A 24,811-nucleotide genomic window follows, 5' to 3' on the forward strand; every position below is an offset into this window, starting at 1 on the left:
AACTGAGTTTGGGAACGTAATTCTATAGTGGCAGCACCTGAAAATTAGCTACATTGAGTGGCTATATTTCACACAATGTTCTTAGCAAGCTGAAAATTCAAAAATGCTATTAGGTATGCTTACAGGACTTTACAGTAAAACATAGTTTGTTACAGATTTTTGTTTTCTGGTACTGCAACACTGACAAGCTATTCAAAATCAATTTAAAGAAGAAAAGTAATGTGAAATTACACATACAAGTAATAAGTACAAAGGAAAGTATCAAACTGAAAGACAGTATACCAATAGTTAGATTTGAATAAAACCCCATCCATCAGTAGACAACCACTACTACACTTAGTAGCTCAATCTCAAACACCATGTGGCCTACAAAGGTTTTTGCTCAGGGCCTCTGCAGCCCAACACTCAGGGAAACGCCTGGTGAGTCAGCACACTTGGACCTCTTAAGCATTCAAGAAAACAGATTTCAAAATTAAATAATGGCTTCACACACTGACTCTTGCCTAAGCAGTAGGTTACTGCAGAACATGCAAAAAGGCACCAAATGTTAGAGGATGACCTGAAGCATCAGTAAAATACCAAGGACTTGTGTAAGGTCTGCATGCAACAACGACATAGTGAGATCCTGCTACATATGGAGAGAGCAGAAGGAACTAGATACAGGCCGGGCAAGATAATGAGACTGATGCCCCTCATTAGCTGTTGAAGTAACTATAACCCCTCCAAACCCAACCCAAATCTCCTTCTGTATTACCTGTCAACCCCCTCGGCACAGGAAAGCAACCTAAGCTCCTTGAAATCTTGATAATCTTTAGCCTTTAGTGAACTAGGAAGGCCTCATTACCCACTGTGTGAAAGAATTCAAGTTTTAAAGAATATTATCTGCTCAGTTAGTCCATTACGCTTTTTGTATTACAAGACAGGAAAACACACTGCTGGCTCGCCTTGGTTTTGCACTATTCATTATTTTACATATGGGCTCCTCCATGTTTCACATGGGCTCCTTTACAAAGGTAAGAAGGTGGAGACAAGTTCAATCTTTCAGTTTGTTTTCATATGATTAGAGATCTACACAAAGTCACTAAGCCCATCATAAAAAAAAAGACAAGTTGATGTTAATAAGTGCATACCACAGGTCACTAGATAAGTTGACAAGTCCCTAGGATTTTAATAAAATCCCAAAAGTATCCCCCACCCCATTATTACAGCCCTTCCACCCATCCAGCTAATAAGAATTTTGTATTCTGCAGTCTATCCGCTGGTCCCTGAAACAGAACCTCAGGGAAGAAAAGTCGTTTGTGTTGCTCAGAAGCTCAAGGCCAAAACAGCTGTCCAGCAATGACAGGCCTCACTACAGATTTAAACAGTGATTGTTCTGTTTTCTTCTGTGCCTGTTTGCAAACATCTACTGAACTGCCCACAGAGAAGTATATGTCACAGGTTTAGATGTTATTACCTACATAAAAGCCAGACTCTCCTGGTTCCACAACAAAAACGCAAATAAAAAAAAAGTGTTTATCAAAAGCACACACCAATGCAACCAAAGCAAATGAAGATGTAATGTGACAGGAGCTGAACAACTTTGAAAATAACTTGATTTCAAACAAATTTTAATCATATCTTGTGGCTGTACGTTGGAATTACTGAAAGATTTTCAGGCATTTTACTAGCTTAAAGCTAGTTCTGTGCAGACCAGATTTATCCATCCTTGGTATCCTTAAGTTCCTAGAATACTTCCCATCATAAGCACTACTTAAGGCAACTTAAGACTGTAAAAGCATTCAGCTGGCAACTTTTTTTCTCTAAGAAAATCATAGAGACAGTAGGAAAAAAGTTAGTATCATTTAAGTATCATTTTTTAATAATCCTAAAATTTCAAGTTTGAAATAAGACGTACCCAAGAAGCTTATGAGCGTAAGTCTTTCCTGCTTATCAAGTAGTCTGTGCTGGCAGCGTACAAGCACAATTCACAGCATATTTATTTGTCTGCTTCTACTGAATGAAAACTAGACCCATTGCCTGTCCCACCAAAAGCTGAAAGTTGATGCAAGTTTCCAAATGCTAGTGAGCCATTTGACCTGTTTCTTTGTTTCCATGGGTGCTACAGAGGTCAAAGACAAATTCCCAATTCATCTGATCAGTGATTGAAAGCACTGTACCACACAGAGACTTGTATTGCTATTCCAACTTGTATCCTGAGTGAGGGTCTACAGAAACAGAGAACAGCAGAAAATTCAGGAAAGCTGCACAAAGCAATAGCTGCCTACCCACCTACTATTAAAAAAACAGATGGAAGCAGCAGGATGTAGGCTCAGTTTACATGTCATGGCATATGCTAGTTAAGGTTCTGGAAAACTCTTCAAGTATTTATAGTCCATGTCCAGCAAAAAATAGGTTTCTGAAGTCCCACCATTGCCCCAGTAACATTTTCTGAGAAATAAATGGTATCATTCTTAACAACATAAGGACACAGCATGGACAATGCATATCTCCATATTTCTATTGTTCTGCTTACACTGAGCAGCAAACAGGCAATGTCTGTAGCATTTTTATTGCTAAAGACATGTATGAGCTAAGACTAAGAAGGCCTTTGGGATGCTACACCACCAACAACAATATATGAGAGAATACAAGCAAAGCCTTGTGATTTAATGTTTGCCATTTGGTAGCAATTTACAGCCCTGTGCTACCCACTAGTGAAAGATGACAACATTGCACCCTAAGACAATAAAGTATAGACAACAAATAAAAGGAGAGCCAAGCTCTGGGGCTACCACAGAACAGCATGGTCCTGCCATCCTCACCCATGTATTTTCCATCCTGCCTGTGCTAAGCACCTAAGTATTAGCTGTCACCATGTGTACTGATTGTTTGTATCTCCTGTTCCTAGGTCTGTACCATACCAAGAACCTGTCAAACACAGAATACTTGAGAGAAGGAGAAGCACTGCAACTCTCCCAGCTAGTTTGTCCCATGTTTCAGACCCTTCATATTCTCACCCTGTGTTCTTGGAGAGTGTGTTCCACTCACTCCCCTATTCTGCCAGAGTACAGCTCGAGGCCAGCACTGCTCTACCAAAATGCCATCCAGCATCTCATAACAGACACAGTTTGAAGCTCTTACATAGTCAATCAGCCACTGCTCTGGAGTAAGTAACTAACTATGGCACTGTGTAAATACTGGTAATTAACATCTTTTCAATAGCAGTTACTTCATTTTTTGCCTCATGTTAGGGAATCAGGTAGAGGACCTCACCAAGGATTCAACAGCTGAAACAGCAAGCAGGCATGTTCATAAGAAGGTGACTGAGTAGAAAAGTCTGAATGTTCTGCAAACTTCAAATTAAGGAAAAATGTCTCTGTCCACAAACAGATACATCAACAACAGATACAGCAGCTGTGCTGCACCTTATTTTCAGAATCTGATGGAAAGAAAACAGAACAAAAAATGCAACACTGTAAGGAAACAAAGGCCAATAAGATTAATTCAATTTAGACAATGGTTGGCCTAAGTGATCTTACACTCACGAAAGGAAGCATCTTAGTTTAGAACTACGCATTAAGTAAAAAAAAATATAACTCAATATAAAAGTCTGCATTATATTGCTCAAATTTCCATCTTCCTCTTTGGAATAGCTGATATTTGCCCAAAGCTTACTCACACATCCACTGCTAAAGTGTCACTGGACAGTGATGTACCTACTGCATCATGAGTCTATTTCCAAGGACTAGGTGCCAATACATTTGAGTGTTCCACAAAGCATCAAGCCAACATTAACTTGATCAACATGATCTTCTGCTCCACAGAAGATATGCTACAATACTGGCACTCAGATTGTAATAAAATGCAAATCACAGAATGGTTTGGGTTGGAAGGGACCCTAAAGATCACCTAGCTGCAAGCCCCCTGCAATGGGCAGGCAACATTCCACTAGACCAGTGGAATGTCTTAAAGACACCTATCCAGCCTGGTCTTGAACACCTCCAGGGATAGGGAGCAGACAACCTCTCTGGGCAATCTGTATCAGTGTCTCACCACGCTCAGAGCAAAGAACTTCTTCCTGATATCCAATCTAAACCTATGCTCCCCCTTCAGCTGAAGGCTGTGACCCCTCATCCTATCACTACATTCCTCTGGAAAAAATCCCTCTCCAGCTCTCTTGTAAGCCCCCTTTACATACTGGAGGGTGCTCCAGGGTGTCCCTGGAGCCTTCTCTTCTCCAGACTGAAAAACCCCCAACTCTCTCAGCCTTCCTTCACAGGAGAAGTGCTCCAGCTCTCTGACCATCTTCACAGCCCTCTTTGTTACACTGGATCTATGCCTATAGTGGGGACTCCAGAGATGGACACAGTACTGCACATGGTTTCCTATGAGGGCACAGGAGAGGGGGACAATCATCTCCCATGATCTGCTGACCACGCTGCTTTTGATATGGCCCAAAACACAGTTGGCTGAGTTGCAGGTGGACATTTGAGTGATATTGAGCTCTTCACCCACAAACACCGTCAAGTTTTTCTCCCCTGAGCTCATCTCAATCCATTCTCCACCCAGACTGTACTTGTGCTTGGGACTGCCCCACAGACCTCACACTTGGCCTTGTTGAACCTTGTATGCCTTTTGTTTGCTGAGCCTGTGGCTCAACTTTTCTTCCCAAGAAAGTAAAATTTCACACCTGCTAGTCTTAAAGGCACCTAATTTCTAAGTAGGGAAGGGGTGGAGAGGGACAGAATCCCACAAATGTTGCTCATGTTGTAACAAATATGAGAAAGCTCTCAACACCATGAGCTACATAAGAAAAGTTTCCTACTTGACCACAGTACATATTTCAAGCTCTGCCTCATGTGCTCTGAAGATTTCTTTAACCACAAGGTATTTCTGCTACTCATGCAACAATAGCAGGGTATCAGTGAAAATACAAGTCTGTTCAGGGTACTGAGAGCAAGAGCTTCAGGTAGTAACCCACTGATCCTATTGTTAGCACTTCTGCAAAAAGAAATCCTTAACGAATAGAAAAAAGAAAGAAAACACAGAAATTTCACAGAAATATCACTGAACTGCTTTACATTCAAGCATAATAAATGAATTCAAGAGAGATAGTCTTCTGTTCACAAAGAAAACCCACAAAGTACAGTATAATAAAAAAGAATTATGATTGTATTCACAGTAAATGATAAGGGCTGAAAAAGTTATAACAAACGTTTTCAATCAAATGCTTAATAAAATGGCACAACAATGCACAGTACAGGAGTTTTGTGCACTCATGTTTAACTAGTAGAAGGTGGAGCAAGACACTGCCTACCCCACAGAATAGATATACACCTAAAATAATTCATTGTATCTATGCCAACAAAATACCTGAAGGATGCAAAGCTAATTTTAACATACCAAATTAAAAAAAAAAAAAACCCTCCACTGCAAACACAAATCCCCTCCCCAAACATACAGCACTAACACCACTACTATTTAGTAATAGCTGCAGTGCTCCTTGAACACTTCTAGTTGCTGAACTGGCCAGACATCTGAGCTTAGAGATAAAGCTCAGATGTTTGGCCAGTTAACACTCTGAAACTTTAACTCCAAGAGCAAGAGCACAAGCAAGTGAAAAATAACTTATCTGACAGCCCATGTGTCAACTGGTAACTTGAGAAAGATTTAACAGCCCATGTGCTGAAGATACTCTGTACTCCAAGAACATTAAAAAAGTATCATTACTGTCTTTAGATCAGCTGCAGTAATCACCTGTACACTGACAGACTGAAATTGAAGCTTGTACTTCTCCCCATATGCAACTTTTTAGCTCATTCTCTAACACGGTTTTCTGTTATAAGGGTGAATCCAGAGTAGGTTCTCTGAATACAATAAACAAACTGCCATTTGCTAAGCAACAAAAAGAGAGAAAATGTACCAATTTTCATAAAGTATGATATATAAATATACCTGTTTGCATAAAGTCAAAAGCTCTGAAAACAAATGACCTTATTACCAAGTTACTCCCAGAAAAAAACTGGCAACTCTAAGAAAGGGCAAAAAACTGAAGCTCACACTGTTCTAGGGCAGATGGTCATTTATAAAGAATGAGTCACGACTCCAGAATTCAACAGCAGTAACTTTTCCTGAACAGAGTTAACTATCCATATAGAGAAAAACACTGATAAGAACCTCGTGAGAGGTTCCAGCAAGAAAAAAAAAATCACAGGACAAAAGTCCAAGTAAAGTAGTATATGAGATAACCACATTTATAATTCATATCCCATTACTGGATGGAGCAGAAACCAGAGACTACATGAAATAGCAGGATTCTGAATCTACTCATATTAATAAGGTCTGGGAAATAAAATTAAAGATAAAAACAAACAAAACACAAAACAAACAAAAGCCCCCCAAAAGCCAAAAAACCTGCAATAGAGAAGAGAAAGGCAAACAGGGTAAAAATGCAATAGAAACTACAATCTTCTATGGTTTGCTGAAGCAAGTTTTTGTGAAAGCTGAAACAATGCAGGTTATCCCAGCTGCTTAATACACTGCCACGTGCTTTCCATGGGAACCAATTTGTGTAATACTTTGCAGAAAAGAGCACATACATTAAAATACATTACTTTCATATGATAAGATCTGCCACATGAGAATAAAGCACTCCACAAACTAATGCCTACTGATCCTTCAGAAAGTTACCACCTGAAACACCCCATTACAACAAATTGCACAGCCAGAAGGAACACTGCAGTTAACTTAGGACATCCACAGCTTGTAAAGACACTGAAGTGCAAAAGGCCTGAAGTGAGAATGCTGGGTCTGTACCAATCTACACTACATTTATTCTACCTGGAGTGAAATTTCATTAGTTTGTAAGCCCTCCCAAAATCCTGCTGCCACTCAAACAAACAATTTGTGGTCCAATGTGCTCCCAACAGAAAACTAACCCTGACAAAAGGAAGCACAGTTGTATGTATTATTTCAGCTTGCTAGATCTAATTACTGACAGATCAAATGAGTACAGTATCCAAGAAAGCAGTAGTGCAACACATAGGTGGGGAAATACAGAGAAGGATGGAACTGCTCCTGAGAGCAGTGAAACATCTAACCAGCCCAGCCACTCCATGAAATTTGAGAAAACACAACTGTCATTTTTCCTCTGTGTTAAAAGAGACACGGCAAAGAATGCGACTGAATTAGAAGTTGCATTAACAAGTTGCATTAGTACTGTGGACGTGGCATAACTAAAACAGTTTTGCAACATCTAAGAGATTTAATCTCAGACAAACATGGCTCTTGGAAAGGAACAACGAATACGCAGCAAATTTACAAACAACTAATCCACAATCATTCTAGCATCTCATATAATCCATCATAATGCAGCTGCTTTCACAAGAGACATCCTGAAGAAGATCCTGATAAAAAAGCCTAAGCGGAAAACCAAAAACAACCTGAAAAATTAAAATATTAAAATATTTACCTAAAAAATTAAAATATTTCCTGTCATCCAATAAACTTCTGTATTAATATTAAAATGGGTAAAATTAAAAAAAGAACTTCTCTGTATACATAAAAACTGGATGTACATAGCTAGAAACAGCTGGGAGGACACTATGGCTATCTTTATATTTACACACCTAACAGCAGTAAAGAACATAAAAATAAAATTTTAAAAACTCGAGCTGCACAAATTGCCTGCTCCAACAATTCTGGTTGAAACGGATCTGCTTTCAACACCACGACGGAATTTTCCGGAATTTTCGTGCTATAGCTAAGGGCACTCCTCAGCACCCCCGGGGAAGCGCAGACGTGGCTAATTACGTGTGTTCTCTTACGCCGAGATCAGCGTGAACTGAAACTATCATCTTCTGTCCTGGGCTGGAAAAGTGAAACCGCACACTATCACAAGCTCACCATGGCTACTCCATACAATCGGACACCACACCGAGATTTTAAATCCTAAATAAAGGATCCACGTGCTCGAGAACACTACACTGCAAAGCAATGCTTTCATAAGAAAGAGTAATGAAATAAAACTATTTTTACAAAAAAAAACCAGTACGGACACAATTCGTATCTGTTGGCGGGGGCGGAGGGAAACAGTGGGTGTTGCTTGTACCTCCCCCTCATGCGAGCTCAGTCTCTGTCAAGCAATAATGTTTCGCTCCGGAACGTTCGGCAAGAATCCGCGGCGTACAAAAATTTTTTTAAAAAATGTTAAATTACTAAACTATGGGACTGACAAGGCTTTGCACGCACGCCGGGGGCAGGTTCCCACACACTACCAGCGCGCAGGCCGGGGGAAAGGCCGCTACCGTCCCTGAGCACCTCCGGGACACTCGGACACGTAGACGGGACAAGCCGCGTTCCTCACTGAACATCTGGAGATGACTGTAAACACAGAGAACTCTGGATCAAAATATGGGTTAGTCTGTTCAGTAGGTGAAGAGTGAAATCAACACTGATATCCACAGTGCAGCTGCCTGTTGTACATATTTTCCTTAGTGGCTGCCGCCAAGGTTCACGCAACTAAAGTGAATTTCAGAAGGTAGTGATCATTTTAGTTAATTCTTTGCTATAGTAGATTCCTACTGCTCGAGAAGGGGCAAGATCAGCCAATTCTTCTTCAGCAGCCAGTTCAGAGTGATGCAGTTTCTCTCATTCTCCCTCTTTAAGAAGGAGCAGGGAGGGATGCACTGGGCACCACAGCTCAGGTTCTGCTGCACTCTTGGTTTCCTGCCCCATATCCCTGCCAAACAAAGGTTTGGGATGATGCTGGTATTTGAGTCAGACCTGTAAAAGTTCTGTGCAGCATAATGCAACCTAAACACAAGGTAAAACTTGAGTTTCTGCTATGGAAGGGCCTCTGCCAACGCTCAGTGATGCCTCTCTGAGTTTAACCCCTGACTTTCATGGGTGTTAAGTCAGGCAGGATGAGGGGAAGTGGGAATCCATCTCTCCTCTGGCCCCAGGTGAGAGAAGGCTCCTGGTGGAGGGAGGAACCCGGGTCCTCTCTCCCTTCTGCAGAGCTTTGCCTTTCCAAGTTGTCACATTTTGAAACTGTTTCTTGATGAGTGCTACAAACTGTAACATTATTTCTTTCTCGAGGGGGAAAGGAGATTGTTGTTCTTTTTTTCTTTTTTTTTTTTTTTTTTCCCACTCTCACGCTTTTTCAGAGCTCCCTGAGATTGCAATTGTAATTTGAGCAATGTTATATAGTTGATATAAAGCACACATCATATTCTCTCGAATTATTTTCTTTCTCTTTCCACTGTTGTCCAGTCACAGAATCATAGAATGGTTTGGGTTGGAAGGGACCTTAAAGATCATCTAGTTCCAGCCATCCTGCCATGGCCAGGGACACCTTCCACTGGACCAGGTTGCCCAAAGCCCCATCCAACCTGGCCTTGAGCACTGCCAGGGATGGACATCCAGAACTCGTCTTTGCAACCCATCCCAGAACCTCACCACCCACACAGTGAAGAATTTCCCTCTAATACCTGTTCTAAACCTACCCTGTCTGTTTGAAATCATTCCCCATTGTCTTACTGTTTCATCCCCTTGCAAATAGTCTCTCTCCAGCTATCTTGCAAACACCCTTTAGGTACTGGAAGGTGCTATAAGATCTCAATATCACAGCACCCACAGGCACTACTAAGCCACCCAATACTCATATACCAGATCTTTAATGTTAGTGAAAAATACACTGCTTTCAAGATGGTAGTTTTTAACACATAATGCATTCAACACATCAAGGGACAAAAGTAGATCTTAATTACAATCTCATCCATCTTAGCAAATATTCAGCTTTCATATGTGTACAGATTTATAAAGCCTGAAAGAATTCTGCAAAAATCAATGGATTTTGATTGGTCTTCTTTATCTGGAAAAGTATATTATGTGTGGTATTACTTTGAAAAATTTGGCTTTCACGTAATGTCTGAAACATAATAAAGATGCTTTTTAAGACATTGATTATATTCCAACAATACCATAAAATATTTTGAGCAAACAGTATATCCCCAAATACTGTATATTTGAAACAGACAAATGAGATGCTTGCAGGGAAGTGATTTGCTTCTCTGAAGGAGCAAAGGTAATTTGTTGGGTTTTGGAATGGGTTGGTTGGGGGTTTTTATTTCTGTCATAAAGTGGCATTATAATTCCCTTCTGGCTTTTTGAATTAAAACCCCATTTAGTTAGATTAATACCCATCCCATACTTACCTTGGAAAACCAGATTTCCAATTTTCAAGACAAATACTGATCTGCTTCAAAGTTGGAAAAGCCTGTTGTGACTCTCTGTATATAAGCATGCATAAAGATGAGAAAAACAAATAAAAACACAGATCACAAGTTCTTCTAGTAATATCTAGGTCTGGAAAGCTGTATCAGTATAGCAAAAATGGACCCCTTAACTTTGGTGGTCCTTTTGTTTAAATTTAATAAGAACAAAATTTAGTGTCACAATGAGTACAAGGGAGAAGGCTACACATTAAAAATGCATCACCATAAATTAATTGCTTTGAGGAGTGCAAGTGTTTTAGCTATCTTCCACATCGGTTTAATCTCACTTGGCATCCCATGTGTTCTTTTTCATCCTTTCCTTTTCCTACCCTTTTCCTTTGTTTCTTACTCCTTGCAATGTAACCATACATTACTTTCACACCCATCTGTAATCCTGTTCCCTCTTTCTTTTCATCTCTAACCTCCCTGAAACTTGCAATGAACACTGAGGACTTCCTTTGATTAGTTCCATTGCATCCCCATTCTGGCTCTTCAATTAAAATGCTTTGTCAAGGTTTCTTTCCTAGGAGAAGCTCAAAATTGAGATTCACATTTCAACTCTGTTAGCCAAGCCACAATCTACAATGACTCCTTGAGGTCTGCTCTCTTTGCTAGCATGATTGCCAGTTTCTAGTTCTTCTGTCTCTTGGACTTGATCATTAGCATATTGAATCAAAGCCTCTGTTTCTTTGTAGGAAATTGTGTCAATAAATACATATTTATCTCATGACTCATTGCCATATTTCTACCATAGCCATTAATTCTGATCCAAATGAAAATCTCTTTTTATCATTGCAGATAGCTAACAGACAAAATGGTTTTACTTTCCTCCAGATTCTCTTGGCAGTCATCTCTCTCTCTCTTCAATATCAATAGCCATATGTCTCCAGGGCCCACAGCTTGGCTGATGCCTTAGTCTTAAAGAACTCTCTGGACTCTGTCTTTACATGCTTTACCCAACTCCCTTGCTGGCATTTTCTAGTACAGCAGTAAATCACAGCTTTCCCCATCTATCGACACAGCTAAATATTTTCTCTTGTAACATGCTGTTTGCTGACAGTGACAAACACCATTTTGATACATCCAGACTTCTGCAGAATGTTTTAGTCATTCATCCAGCCCATATTATTTTAACCTTCTCATCTTAATTCCTCCTGTTCATCTACCCACTCCCACCCTTCTACAGGCCCCAAGATAAAATGCCATTATTCATTTTGAGGACAATTACCACCTACTCTCACTCACTGCCAAAGGTCCTGCTTCTGTCAAGTCAGCTCAGTGCTAGACTTTGCCTTTATTTGTAAAATTTGCACACAAGTTGTGTGAAAGGCTTTCTCCTCAAGCTGACATTCGTGGAGCTGTCAACTAAGTAAAAAATTAAAAGATAAATCCCATTTGTGCTGCTCTCAGTGTGCCAGTCACCACATACCTCAGTGTCAAGAAGGCCGGTATGTTTCAGAGAACTCAGTCCCACAGACCAATTTACTCAATGAGATATGTATGACCTTCTTCTAGCTACTTACCCAATCTTCTAGACATCCATCTTGGGCCTTCTCTCTTGTTCTTTAGCAAATTTTCATTGTATAACAATGTGTATATTGTTACTCAAGATGAGGAGCAAAATTACTCTTTGTTATCAGGCTGCTCTATCAAAGGACTGCTGAAAGTTTGAAGTTGGCAGGAATCTTTAGAAATCATCTAATCCAACCCTTCTGCTCAGAGCAGATCACAAATGATTGCTTGGGGCTTTATAAAGTTTGAGGTTTGAGAATCATCAAGAATATACAAACCACAACCCCCTCAGTCCAGCTCTTTCACCAGTGTTTGACTGCTTTTGGAATGCCAAAGGTTTTTCTCATGCTTGAATGGAATTTCTTGTATTTCAGTTTGGGTTCATTTTGTCATGGAATACCACTAAAGAGACTAGCTCTGCCTTCTTTACTTCCTCTCATAATCTATTTTTAGACATTGAAAAGATCCTCTGAGACTTCTAGAGACTGAACAGTCTCACATCTGTCAGCGTCTCTTGTATGACAGATGGTCCAGACTCCCCATTGCCTTTGATTGCCCTTCACAGGTCTCACTCCAGGCTGTCAGTGTCTCCCTTCTACCAGGGAATCCAGCACTAGACCCAGCATTCCAGAACTCTCTCCCAAGGGCTGAGGAAGTATCATCACCCCTCAGCTTGCTGGCAGTGTTCTTCCTGATGGAGCCCAGGATGGCTTTATTTTCTGACTCAAGACTGATTTGTTGCGCACTGTTTTTGACACTCAGATCCCTTTGTGCAAGGCTGCTTCCCAGCCTACATTATTGGTGTGTTACATTATTGCACTTTACACACTTGAATGATACACAACAGCAAGTTCCATGGGCTGACACGGTGCTAGCAGGTCCCTCTCCCTCCTCCATAAGCCCCTTAAGAAAACAATGGGACAATCTGTAGCTCTATGCTGAAGTCCAACCTTTCACATGCTACACAGATGGGAATCTAAGGAGGAGGGTATCTGTAGCCTGGGGACTCACTCTTTGTTGGATTTTAATTAACCATCTGCTCTAACACTTCTGTCACATAAAAGGTGGTCACAGCACAGCAGCCAGCACTGAGCGTGCAGCCAGTGTTCCTGGCTTTCCCGTGGCTTCTGTTGCTGTCACAGCTGCAAGCATAGTTATTACTGCTGTGCCAAAAGCTGCAGCAGCTGCTGTTGTTGTTCACACAGCTATTTCAGCAGAGTTCCAAGATACTTTCCTGTATTCAGAAGTGTCAGCTGCTCACATGCTCAACCACATGAAAACCTGGCCCACACAAGACAAGTGCGGATTCTGTCAAGTCCTTCCATCACAGGCTTAATTTGTACAAACAACCCCACAGCAGAGGAACAAAGAAAAACAGTACCAAAAATATCTTTCCCTTTGATCTTTATTTCTCCTCATAGGAAATGGATGTATTCCAAGCCTTGCATGGACAGATGCAACCCACAATTTTTCTAGGCTATTCCAGTTTATCATAGACCACAATGAGATAGTAAATGGGGTGCTGTCCTGGACTCTGGGTGCAGCAAGTCACCCAGGAGATAGCTGCAGACTAGGCTTTTCGAGTTCCTCATATTTTAAGAGGTACCCTTCCTCAGCATTAGTTGTATTGTAGACAATAAAGGAAATATCCAAGGATTTAGCTGTGAAATGCTCTTATTTTCCCCATGCAAGAGGAAAAGATTTTTAAAAATTCCTCCCATTCTATTCCACAATTAGGAGAGCAGGAGGGAGATCAGTCCCTGCCTACATCCATACAGGTCAATCAAGAAAGCCCCTGGGGTACAGTCAGCCTTTGCATTTTATTACTTGTTTGCTCTTTTATGTAATTATGGACCATACCACTTACGGTTTCTCAGGCTAATACGTAGAGACGGGGTTGGGGACAGCACAGCCACTGCGAACTGGCAGCATGTAAATATGATTTAAAGGGCAGAAGAGGACTAAAGCACCTGGATTAAAGCTGCATTGTGCCATCTGCTCCCAAGGCCAGAGCTCCTTATGTACTCTGGCCTAATTTATTTGCCAGAAAATGTAGCCTCTGGGACCACTTAGGACCTTCTCTACTTACCAATTGTTTCTACCTCAAAGCAGAAACTGAGAGATGAAGATAGGATAGCCTTTCTAACCTGTTCCTCAAAGAAAACATAAAAAACCCACTAACCTGAACAAGTAGAGCATGCAGATAGAGTACTGTTCCTTGCTTAGCTACCTTCTGCAACAAGGTTAGACAAGAATGGGGACAAACTAAATATACATAGACCAAAATTAAAAGGAAGGAAATGCCATATCCCAGTGGCATTTATTTGTATTTACAGTGTGAAGGCATGGAGATGTAACAAGACATGAAGGCATGTGTGCTGGGTGATGAGATTTCTTGAAGCATTTACAGTGTCACATTCTGTATATCCTTAAGCACGGCACTGAGTTCATGTTTGTGAACTTGATTTTTTTTATCTGTGTATCAATACAATTCCAGAATATGAATCGACCCAAAACATACATTAGTTGTCACATAAGAAAACATTATGGTTGGTGTAACTGACCATCACTTTACAACAGCTTTTTTGTCTCACTGGGGCATAAAATTGTGGGGTATTTAAATACAAAAGAAGCAGAGCAGATACTAACATGAATGCTCTGTATTTGTCATGCAAGGAGAAATTCATGATTGCATCAGCCTCCACAGAGGGTAGCTGGAAGCTATCCGACAGCGATGACTAAACAGAAACTGATCTGTTGTTTGCCATTGGCACACCAGTATTGCCAGAGCTAGGAATGCAGCACGGGAGACAAACAGTTGTAACCCAATCACTTCTACATATACATTGTAATAGCAACAAACAACATTTCCTGGAAAGAGCAGAGAAGTAAGAGAACAATTGTTTTAGCATAAGGGCAGTCAATGTTTACTTCTTGATCTTAATTTGCTACCATAATCATCTTCAGAGATCACTTCATTTCCCATACAGGCTGAAATGCCTCAGTTTCTGAAAAATAAAAGGTGCACATAGTGCTAAACACTGCAGTATTCACACACTGAAAGGATTCCTTGCAGGCCATTGATTGGAGCCATTTTAAGCCTCAATCCAACTTCAGGATGGGCACAGCTTACAGCTGAGGATTGTTTTGCAATTACTCTATGTCACAAAACAGTGGGAGAGTAGATGGACTTCAGAGGTATATCAGATACTGTGCTGCCTCTTGCTATTTGAAATATTCACCCTAGGACTCTGATTGCAGTGTGTAACTACAAGTAGTACACTTGCTCTTCACCACCTAATATAGCCCCTTTAGGGAAATGCTGACATATTTTGAAAAACTAATTGTGAAGGAACTACATTTACTCTAAAAAGCTCTGGATTTTAGTTTCTTGAATAACAACAACAAAAATCTCACTTACTAGAAAATACACCTTTTTTGAGAGAGGTTGTGGAGACTCCCTTACTGGAGATAATAAAGAACTGCCTGGACAATTCCATGTAATGTACTGTAGGATGATCCTGCTTGAGAAGGGAGGCTGGACCAGATGACCCACTGTGGTCCCTTCCAACCTGACCCATTCAGTGATTCTGTGACAAGAAGATAGTAGGATAGAGTTACTGACTTCTTAGAACTGCAAATGAAAGGGCTAAAAACAGTCAAAGCAGAAACAAGCAAATTGCTGTCATCTTGCTGTGCTTTTCCTATTGCTTGCTGTTCTCACTCACAATGTCCACCCAGTTCAAATCCACAGCATCAGCCAGCCAGCAGTTTTCACTAGGGAAGCATGAACAAGCACTCGTGGTGGAGACAGGACAGCAGTACGCTACAGTTGGTGGAAGATCCCCATCCTAGTCTTGGTTCCATGTTTGACTTTGTTTTGCTGCATAGAGGCAGCATCCCTGAGGCTACTGTTAACCATAAATGTGGTTCAACTGCAACTGCTCCTTCCTTTGTTCTGAGATGCCAAAGACCAGTGTCGAGAGTCAAAGCTTTATTTTACTTGGATATGCTCACACTACAGTCTCTGGGGTATATGCTAGGATAATTTACAGTAACCTCAGTGAGTCTGGTTTGACATCTTAAAGCCATCTTTTGACACATCACGCTCAGGTGAGTTCAGAAATATTATATGTGTAACATAAACCTGTGGTCACAGTCACTGCCCCCAATTTCCAGTAACTTTCAGGGCCACTTTATTATAGACTGTCATCAAGTTTCAAATTCTGTAACATTCTGTAAATATAAGCGACAATATTTTCTTTCTGTATTGATTTTCAGTACACTTTTTTCCCCCCATTGATCCATTTCCATGCATTTTCACTTTTAATATGAGGCATTGATCAAGCAGCAGTCATGACAAAAGAATGCTTGTTTTTATAGATGATTGACCATTTGGCATTACTTTATCACAGGACTATCTTCCTGTAAATGCACTGGTATATAAAATATATCAAGATGTATTTAAGAACTCCAGCTGCAGAAATGCACTGGAAAGTTAACATTCATGAAGCCTCTGCAAGATATTTTTTAGTATGTTTTTACAAAATTTATTTTATCCACGAATGCCAAATAGATTATTCCTATAACATTTGACAATGTTAAGTTACTCAACTTTAAAAATGCTGCATCCTTTTCAGCATTGGATTTGCCCTGCTAATGTTTTCTTTCTATTTGAGTATGACCGATAAGCTTAATGAGCTTATCTGATGAGAAAAATCTAGTAAGACAATCATTATAATGTCTGTATGATCAAATAGCACTGACAGCACTTAAAGATTTAGGTATCACATGGTTTTTCTCTTTTTACTAAAACAAGCCTGATTAGTCAGTTTAAAGTTTCCTGTTCTGAAAAAGAAACTACTTGTTCTCTTCCACTGCAAGTCCCAAATTTGTTGACTTTTCAGAATGGAGTGATGGCTAACTTGAAGAAGGGCCTGCAATTTAACAGTTTCAACAGTTCAAAAAACCATGAGTTTGGATCTGTCACAGGATATCAACTATTTGCATCTGATGAGGAAGTAGTCCTTGCTCTCTCAAATCCTCTCAACTGAGATTTCTTACAAGTCACTTCTAATATCCAAAAATCAGGAGTCAGATACAGAACTAGCAAGGACTCACCATTAAACTTTGAATATTCTCTCTTCATTGTTTTAGAGAGGGATATGGCCAATTGTTAGGGAAGACTGCTGTAAAACTGCTACTCATTGTCCTTCCCTGTCATGCTTTCAAATTAAACATCTTTTGGGTAACCTACAATAAAGTATTAAAATCCTTTGAAGGGATCGGTGAGACTAGATACACAAAAAGAATTATTTGTCAAGATGTAAGAAAAGCTCCACCTGAGGAAAAAAAAGGCTATCAAACTGAGAGGAACTGAGTATTACTGCTGTAGTGCCTATCACTGTCTACAGGAGCTAGAGAAGCAAGGAGCAAACATGCACTTCCTTTCTTGCACAGCACTGTTTCCTGTAGGAGTACTTTAGCAACACAGATCAATGCAGCCAAGAAGCAGGAAAAGAAAGAGAAACCCTCTTTTCACAGTGAACCTGCAGCTGTTACTTGCCTGAATGCACAAAGCAGTGGAAATAGACTGAAAAAATAGTTTTAATCTATCTTTTAACATCCTGGTATTGAATAAACACAATCTTAGATCTAAACTGGCCAGTGGAATATGAACAAGTATGCTGTTCCTCCCACCAATCAAAGTTTAGTTTATGGCTATATAACATGGCAATCAATTTAAGGCTTTGGCCAAGTTAAGTAAACCTAAGTCTTAAAAAAAAAAATTAAGACTAGAGAGATCAGCTTGAAATAAGTTTTCACGTTAGAAGTAGAGCAATTTATCATTTTGATCATATTACAGTGAAAATTTATCTGAGCCAAGCTATTTTCTGTTATCTTAGGCAAAATAATACTTTGTCATAATGCTGAATTTTTCATGGACTCTCAAGCCATCTCAAGACAGGAAACACTTCATATTCTCCACAGCTCTCAAAATCATCTCCATCTCATTCTGCTCAATACAGGTGCCAATGACAGCTCCAAAAAATGCAGGAGCAAAGAGTATACATTGTTATTTGATAGAAAAAGCCTAAATTTATTAGACAGCTATATCATTGAGATGTACAGGCTTGCCTGTATGGAAGGAAAATCTTGGTGTTGAGCAGAATCTTCCAAAGAATAGCAGAAGCAAGCGCCCAGCACTGTTAAGAGCTATTGAGCTAGTCTGGGGACGTTGTTGAGCTTGCACAGCAAGTAGTGCAAAGGATCTTGGTCATCATCTGCAACTCCTTGATACAACTGCAGTAAAAGTTATCCTCATGGCATGATGTACTTCCTGACTTCTCAAGAAAAACTCCTAGGATATGATGCAGACTAAGATTAACAAAGTCAGTGAAATGTAAATAGTTAATAAATTAGCATATTCTAATTTAAAAAGTTTTAAGCAGGTTAGTATTGTGCCTGAAAGCCTGCTCAAAGTTAGTTGCATTCTCTTTAATGAAGGAAAAACAGTATTTCACAGAAGTAGGAATAAGCCAAGAAGTACTATCTGAAGTCCTGAATATGATATTGCCATTGCTGAGACTCTCTAGCAACTCAAGGAAAAGGTTAACTCGGCATCTTACTCAGCAGCCTACCACCACCAACCTCAGTTTTTCCAACATACCTTTTTTCCCCTACTTCTCCTTTTCATTCCACTAAAAGCAGAAAAATGGGATGTGGCTGGCTCCAACTCTTATTCCCATACTCTACTATTCGTATCACTGAACTGCTTTCAGCTTATGGAGATTCCTGACCTGCATTTTTATGTTTTTCATTCTGACAGCATCCAACATTTTTGGAGAACTCCATTTGAGATCTAACCATAATTCTAACCATTTGAGATCTAACTTTCCATAATTCATACCTTTTTGCAAAGCCTTTTTCATCTGGTTTGGAAACTAAAGTAGAAATTTAATCACTAAGTTCTTTAAGAACTGTAGGCAGTTTTCTATGTGGTAGAATGCCAATGTTCAAATGTGTGAACACTGAAGGAAAGCATGTAATATAATCAAGGTAACACTCAATTACTTGACTGCTTCAAAAGACCATCTCATACAGTTAATCTGGCCATTGGATACCCCTATTTTAGAATCATGTGCAAGATCACTGCTAACCAGATGAAGCCATCTCTCCCAGTCTTTGCAGCTAGTTACAGTCATCTCCAAATATGATACATCTGAATTTGAGTGTCCTTGTCTGAATCAGTCTATCCCATCTTTTATAGCTTCTGAAGTAAAGTCTAAGTGCAGTATACAGTGTCCATAAATAACACCCAGCAGAGAGACATACTGCTGCATTAAAGCTGTTGGACTTTGGCTTGTTGGATTTTATTTCAGCAAGTGATAAAGTTTCGTAGGCAGCTCATGTATTCATAGTAGCAGCATCAAGACTGTGAGCAAGCACTTAAAAGTTGTTTTAGAAAGGTATTGTACAAAGTTACACCATTTCATTTTAGTATGTATGTGAGTAATCTCTGTCAAGATACACCCTGAGGAAGTGTGCTCAGTGTTGATTTACACATGCTACAGTGGGTGTCTGGCTATCTGCCCCACAACAGAGGTACTTCCTAAAGACAGGCAGCCTCTTCTCTTTCACTTCTCAGAAGAATGAAAAATAGCTTACTTGTTTACAGCCACAGAAATCAGCAACAAGAGTTCTCCTTCAGACATACAAACCAGGCAATCTAGATCAAATGCAAGATTCAAGACTCTTGAAAAACAAGTCACATACTAGTTACCAGGTTACTTGAGTAAGATCCTGCTCAAATATAGAAAACCAAGCTATTTGTGCTTTTCTGTATATCAAGTGCAAAGAACGCCTTGGTCTTTGACAAAGATGCTTTTTCCTGGAACTGTTGTATTTTGTCTGCTAACTATGAATAGTTGAAGTCTCATGTAAATCAGTCTAAACAATTCATGTTTTCAACTTCTGTCCAGTCTTCAACCAGCTTCCCTGATTTCAAAAAGCTATACTTTCGTCCAGTTATATAATATCCTGCAAACACAGGTTTTAAGTTTCATAAATCAAGTCCAACCAAACCACAGCTTAGACAGGAAGGTTTCCAGTGAATATTTATGTTGTAGCTTAAGTAAGAAAAGTAACTTGAGAATTTATTTTAAAACTATTTCACTAATAGCAACCAGAACATTTTGAGTATTACAAAATTCTAGACTTGTTATCCCCACCTAAGTTTTCCGTAGTAATAGTTTTAATTCTATAAGAGACTTAAGAGCTAGTATCAACATGCCTTCATTAGTTTTGTAATTGGCAGAAGTCACATGGGATGCCCCTACCACACAATACACTAAAAAACTCTTTAGCTGCAGGCAGAAAGATACATTCTACACACTGCTTCAACTATGTCTAGTTGAAGTTGGGCTGTTCAGGGTTTTATCTGCAGAGTGGAAAAAATTAAATTTGAATCAAAAACCTGAAACTCCTATTCTGAGGCAATTCTATTCTTGAACATCAAGACTTGACAATTTCACTCTTCATATATCGTATCACTTACAAGGCTGATTTTCAGATACCAGTGTTAGATCAAACTGATCTGGTTTTCAACTTTGTCAGAGCTCACAGTTGTTAGATATGTGAAAGCTAACAGTGTTGCTACATGTTGACACATAATCACAGATTTTAGGTTCACACCAAAGCTCTGCACAGCCAAGAAACTATCTTCACCACGACAAACAGACCACCTTTCTCCATCATGCACACAAACACATCAGAAGAGCACAGCAATGGTGGTCTAAGAAAAAGTATCTACACCACAGTTAAGGCAGGAAAGGAGAAAATGCACCAGGATCAGTCTGTATCAAAGCCCTCTATTAGTTCAGAGAAAATAAAAATCAGATTGAAGACAGCGCACATCTTACACAGACTAATTCATTACTACTACTTTTTTGTCTATCAGAACATACCCACACCATTCAGTGCATTCATATGCAATACTAAATCTACCTTTCAGAAAAAGGAAGGCCAAGGATATTCTACTTTGTCATAGACATCACCTTTACTGTTTTTCCAAGCATGACAACTTAAGTAAAAAAAGTCAGAGCACAAAACATTTTGAAATTTCAGCTACCACCACTTGTATTCTTTTGTGATAGTAGTCACACATTTTTTTTCTGAAAACCCTCCTCCTGAAACTTAAATGGGCTTTTTCAAAACACTTTACAAGAGAAAGAGCAAGTTAGGAATAATTTCAATTCTGCCTAGAATCCCCTTAGTTACAGCTACATCTGGCAAGTTTCACATCTTCAGTTTAATCACTCCAAATTAGAAGTTCTAGTTAATGTCAATTAATTGTTCATTCAAGCCCTACAGGAAAAAAAATACGCTCATGAATAGTTTGTAATGCTGTCTTTGGAAACAAATGTATTAGAGCAGCTAAAGAGTTTCCCATGCATCTGGTTTACTGGCTACCAGACAGATGAGGGCTAAAGTTGCTTTGACTTTCTGGGGATCTTCTGAGAGAACCAAGTAACTGCACAGGCAAGGTTATGTGCATGCACCAACTGTTTTAGCTGCAAGTCGAACACCTCAATGTTAAACAGCAGTTTACAGAAGCATTCTCTTCCAGTGAGGGGATACTCTAAATACTGCTGCTTGCCAGAAATGGATTAAAGAATTGCTGTAGCTATGGATGTACCCAAAACAAAGCTGTTTTCAGGTAGGGGAATAGAATGAGCAGTGCACATGAAAAGCTTGCATCTTTCACTGACTTATTCACTTCACGATCACAGACAAGACTGATGTACATATTTCTGCACCTGCAACTGTAAAAGCAGATAAAATATTTAATATGTAATTTACAATGTATTTTATCAGCTTGGCATACAGATGAACAGAATATATCAAAGTAGTTGAGTTATAGGCTTGTAGAGGCCCTGCAAAAATATTAATTCAGATATTTGCTAATTTAAAAAAAAAATCAATTTGCATTTTAGAAGTGATACAATTCCATCTACCACAAAGTACAAAGAGCTGCAAAAATGTATACCATTCCAACAACAATGTATATAAGTTATTAAATAATGATCTGATTCAAAAGAATATAAATGAAGCCTTTAAGTAGGTCTTTTCTACATGCATATTATTCCTCATTAAAGAAAAATATGTAAAAAGGCCATTGGTAATTGCTTTGTTAACCACTGTAGAAAACGCCAATTCTCTGGTCACAGATGCCACTAGTTTAGCACTTAAGGTCTCTGCAGTGTTACATGTGATTATTTTTAAATACTGTTAATTCTATTACTCCATTGGTAAAGAATGTGTGACTTGGAATATGGCAGTCTTCATATTGAGAGGGCAGTGATGCACAGTTTTATAATTATCCAGAAGAACAGCACCCTCCGCTGCTCTGTACTTGTGGCTCATCATCAATGATCTGTACACCTCGCCTTGCTGTTCCTGACTGACTGGAGCCATTGCCTCTTGCTCTTTCATCCACTTGAGCAGTTTCTATCATTCCTGTAAAGAAAGATGTGTATTAGATGACATTCCATTGTATTTTTACATTAAGACTCTGTTTTCTTAATCTATCTGAACTATATGCACAGAGAGAAGTTCAGCAAGAGTGGTTCTCCTATTTGTTATGCAGAACTAAGTACACGGGTATCACATGGCATAACTGCAAGAACATATTAAATCTTTTTTCTAAAGCACCCAACATATAAGAGCTTCTGGTAACTAAGGGAGACTGTAGTGATCCCTCAGGTGACCTGGAGTTAGCAACTTGAAAAGCTAGATTTACACACCCATATCAGTAACACTGTTAAAAAAACCCAATCAAACAAGCAAGAAACTCCACCCTCCCAAAAACTGCCCCCCCCCAAAAAAAACCCCAAGCAACTACCTCTTCAGAAACGCACAAGACCTCTTCCTGAAACTCTTTTATCTCATAGATACAACTACTAGGATGATTTGCTTGTGTTGGATTTTCATCCCACACATACCATGATCTTTACCATTTGTTGAGATTTCTGTGTAAAATCTGCATCATTAGAGCTTTGAGTTTATGATTTGTAATTGACATAATTTAAGAAAATTTTTGAAAGAGTATGAAACAGAGGATTTAAAGCAAGCAGTGGTGAGACCAGGAACATGAAGTTTGATTTGGGTTACTATTTATGCATGGTAAGTAGAACAGCAGTCAGCGCTCCAACAGAAGACCAAGATATTTTTGGAGTAGAGCATGAATTTGCAGTATTGTAAGCATCCAAACATGAAGCTTCCAGAGCTGTTACAGAACACAAGTGGTTTGGAGTAGACTGAAATGAAGTCAGTTGTAAGTAGCACTTAACACTCAAACTTTCCATATGGCCTGAAAACCATTTCTGAAGCCTGAAGCATTTTATGAATTAGCTCCTTACCAACAAACTACATAATACTTACTTTTGCAAAGGTCAAGAAACAGTTCTTCAATTCCTTTGTTCTGTTTAGCTGATGTATGATAATGTTTTGCCCCAACAGATTCAGCATACCTGTACAAATGAAGTTATGGAGCCTCACTGTAGTAAAGAACTCAATCTTTCGAAGCCACTTTACATGAAGGAATAAGATGATCACAAGAGGTTTTATTCTGATGTCAGAGTTAATCTACACATGCTTATTTAATACAAAAAAAGGAGTTATGTGTTTAAAACTGCCACGACTGATGCAGCACACTAATTGAAATTAAGAAAATGTCATGTCTAGAAAGGGATTTAAACTGTAAATGTTGACTTTAATCACAAACAACTCTCAAACTACAGTTTGGCCAGCCAGGACACCCTGTGACTCAGACACTAACAGATCACTCAATAACTGGCAGGCATAAGCCAGCAGCGCCTAGCTGGCTGCTATGTTAACAGCATCACGAGTTTATTACTCCAGCATAATTCTAATTCTGCAATGACTGTTTCTGTTAGTAATAGGTGTGACTTACATTTCTGCTTCTTGCACTGAAACATGTCTCTCTTTTTCCAAGTCTATTTTGTTACCTGTTGGAAACAAGTTAATCTTTTAAGTCTTTGTACTCTAAAATGACCCAAAAAGAAAGCAGACACGTAATCATGGTACTCCATTTTCTCAAGCTATCCCAGTAAAGAGCAGTTCTTACACAGGTCTCACTTTCAAGAACACTATGATTTGAGAATCTCCTTTCACACAAGCATTTACAAGCTATAAAGTGCTACTTTCATAGAGAGATCAGGACAGCTAAATGCCTCCACCCAATTCAGCCTTTTGCCCTTTTTTTGCAATTTATTAGTGCCTTCCATGTGCTGCAGAGGTAGTTTTTGTAGAATGTCCACCTATGTAACCTCATGGAAGTGTTTTAATAATTAGATCAGATTTAAATCTAAACCCAGCATTTCTGTGGCATTCCATTTGCATTGAAATTTCCAATCTTTAAGACTCACTCCAACCTGCAAGCACTTAATTATCAAAACAGACAAGCACCTAGTCTATGCCACTGAGAAAAGCCAAGAGTTTGAGTACTTGAAAGAAGGAAAATATATATTTTTTTGTTAAACTACAATCTGCAGGTGTCTGTACCATGCACTTCTAATAGTGTATAATTAAACAGCTAATTTTTTCAATAGAACTCTTATTTTCCTCCATGTGATCTACTGAAACTTCTAGCTCCAGTTTAATTTTAAATATCTAACATAAGCTTTACCCCTTCACATGCACAAGCTGTCAAAGCACCACTTGGAAGATGCTATTGATCAAGAGATGTTTCCAATTCAGTCATGTTGAAAAAGACTTACCTACTATACATAAACAGATTTCATTTCCCAACATTTTTCTTAATTCCTTAACCCAGTTTTTTACCTGCAAAAAGAATAGAGGTGAGTTTGTTTTCACTCAATATACTATTATCTTAGGCAGTGGGGAACCATCCCATCTCCTTCATTAACCATCTACTCTAAACTTAAAGCAAAAATGTTTAGAGCAACACAGATGAGAAAATATTATTTAGATTGCTACATATGGCCCTTGTTCAGCAG

At 39.2% G+C, this 24,811-nt stretch overlaps 2 protein-coding genes and 1 long non-coding RNA gene across 3 annotated transcripts in view; all 3 read right to left on the minus strand.

Annotated features, from left to right (window-relative positions):
• TBC1D15 (TBC1 domain family member 15) overlaps window positions 1–9,514 on the minus strand; it is a 36,323-nt gene extending 26,809 nt beyond the window's left edge. Inside the window, exons 1-2 of the mRNA XM_031055610.1 lie at window positions 9,489–9,514; window positions 8,217–8,364 (exon numbers count right to left, since the gene is read on the minus strand). Of these exons, the coding sequence (XP_030911470.1) occupies window positions 8,217–8,364; window positions 9,489–9,514 (174 nt within the window). The remainder of the gene's footprint in view (window positions 1–8,216; window positions 8,365–9,488) is intronic.
• Window positions 9,515–13,158: 3,644 nt separating this feature from the next.
• LOC115947703 lies at window positions 13,159–18,634 on the minus strand. Its single transcript, XR_004081557.1, has 2 exons — window positions 15,193–18,634; window positions 13,159–14,779 (listed from the first exon to the last, which is right to left on the minus strand). It is a non-coding gene; the product is annotated as an uncharacterized LOC115947703 (long non-coding RNA).
• A 1,272-nt stretch (window positions 18,635–19,906) lies between these two features.
• The window catches only part of RAB21 (RAB21, member RAS oncogene family), a 17,056-nt gene continuing 12,151 nt past the window's right edge, over window positions 19,907–24,811 (minus strand). The window contains exons 6-9 of the mRNA XM_005419279.2: window positions 24,572–24,635; window positions 23,746–23,800; window positions 23,214–23,302; window positions 19,907–22,289 (exon numbers count right to left, since the gene is read on the minus strand). Of these exons, the coding sequence (XP_005419336.1) occupies window positions 22,150–22,289; window positions 23,214–23,302; window positions 23,746–23,800; window positions 24,572–24,635 (348 nt within the window). The 3' untranslated portion in view covers window positions 19,907–22,149. The remainder of the gene's footprint in view (window positions 22,290–23,213; window positions 23,303–23,745; window positions 23,801–24,571; window positions 24,636–24,811) is intronic.

The sequence above is a fragment of the Geospiza fortis genome, unplaced genomic scaffold (assembly GCF_000277835.1).
Source record: "Geospiza fortis unplaced genomic scaffold, GeoFor_1.0 scaffold166, whole genome shotgun sequence".
In the NCBI taxonomy this organism is placed as follows: domain Eukaryota; kingdom Metazoa; phylum Chordata; class Aves; order Passeriformes; family Thraupidae; genus Geospiza; species Geospiza fortis.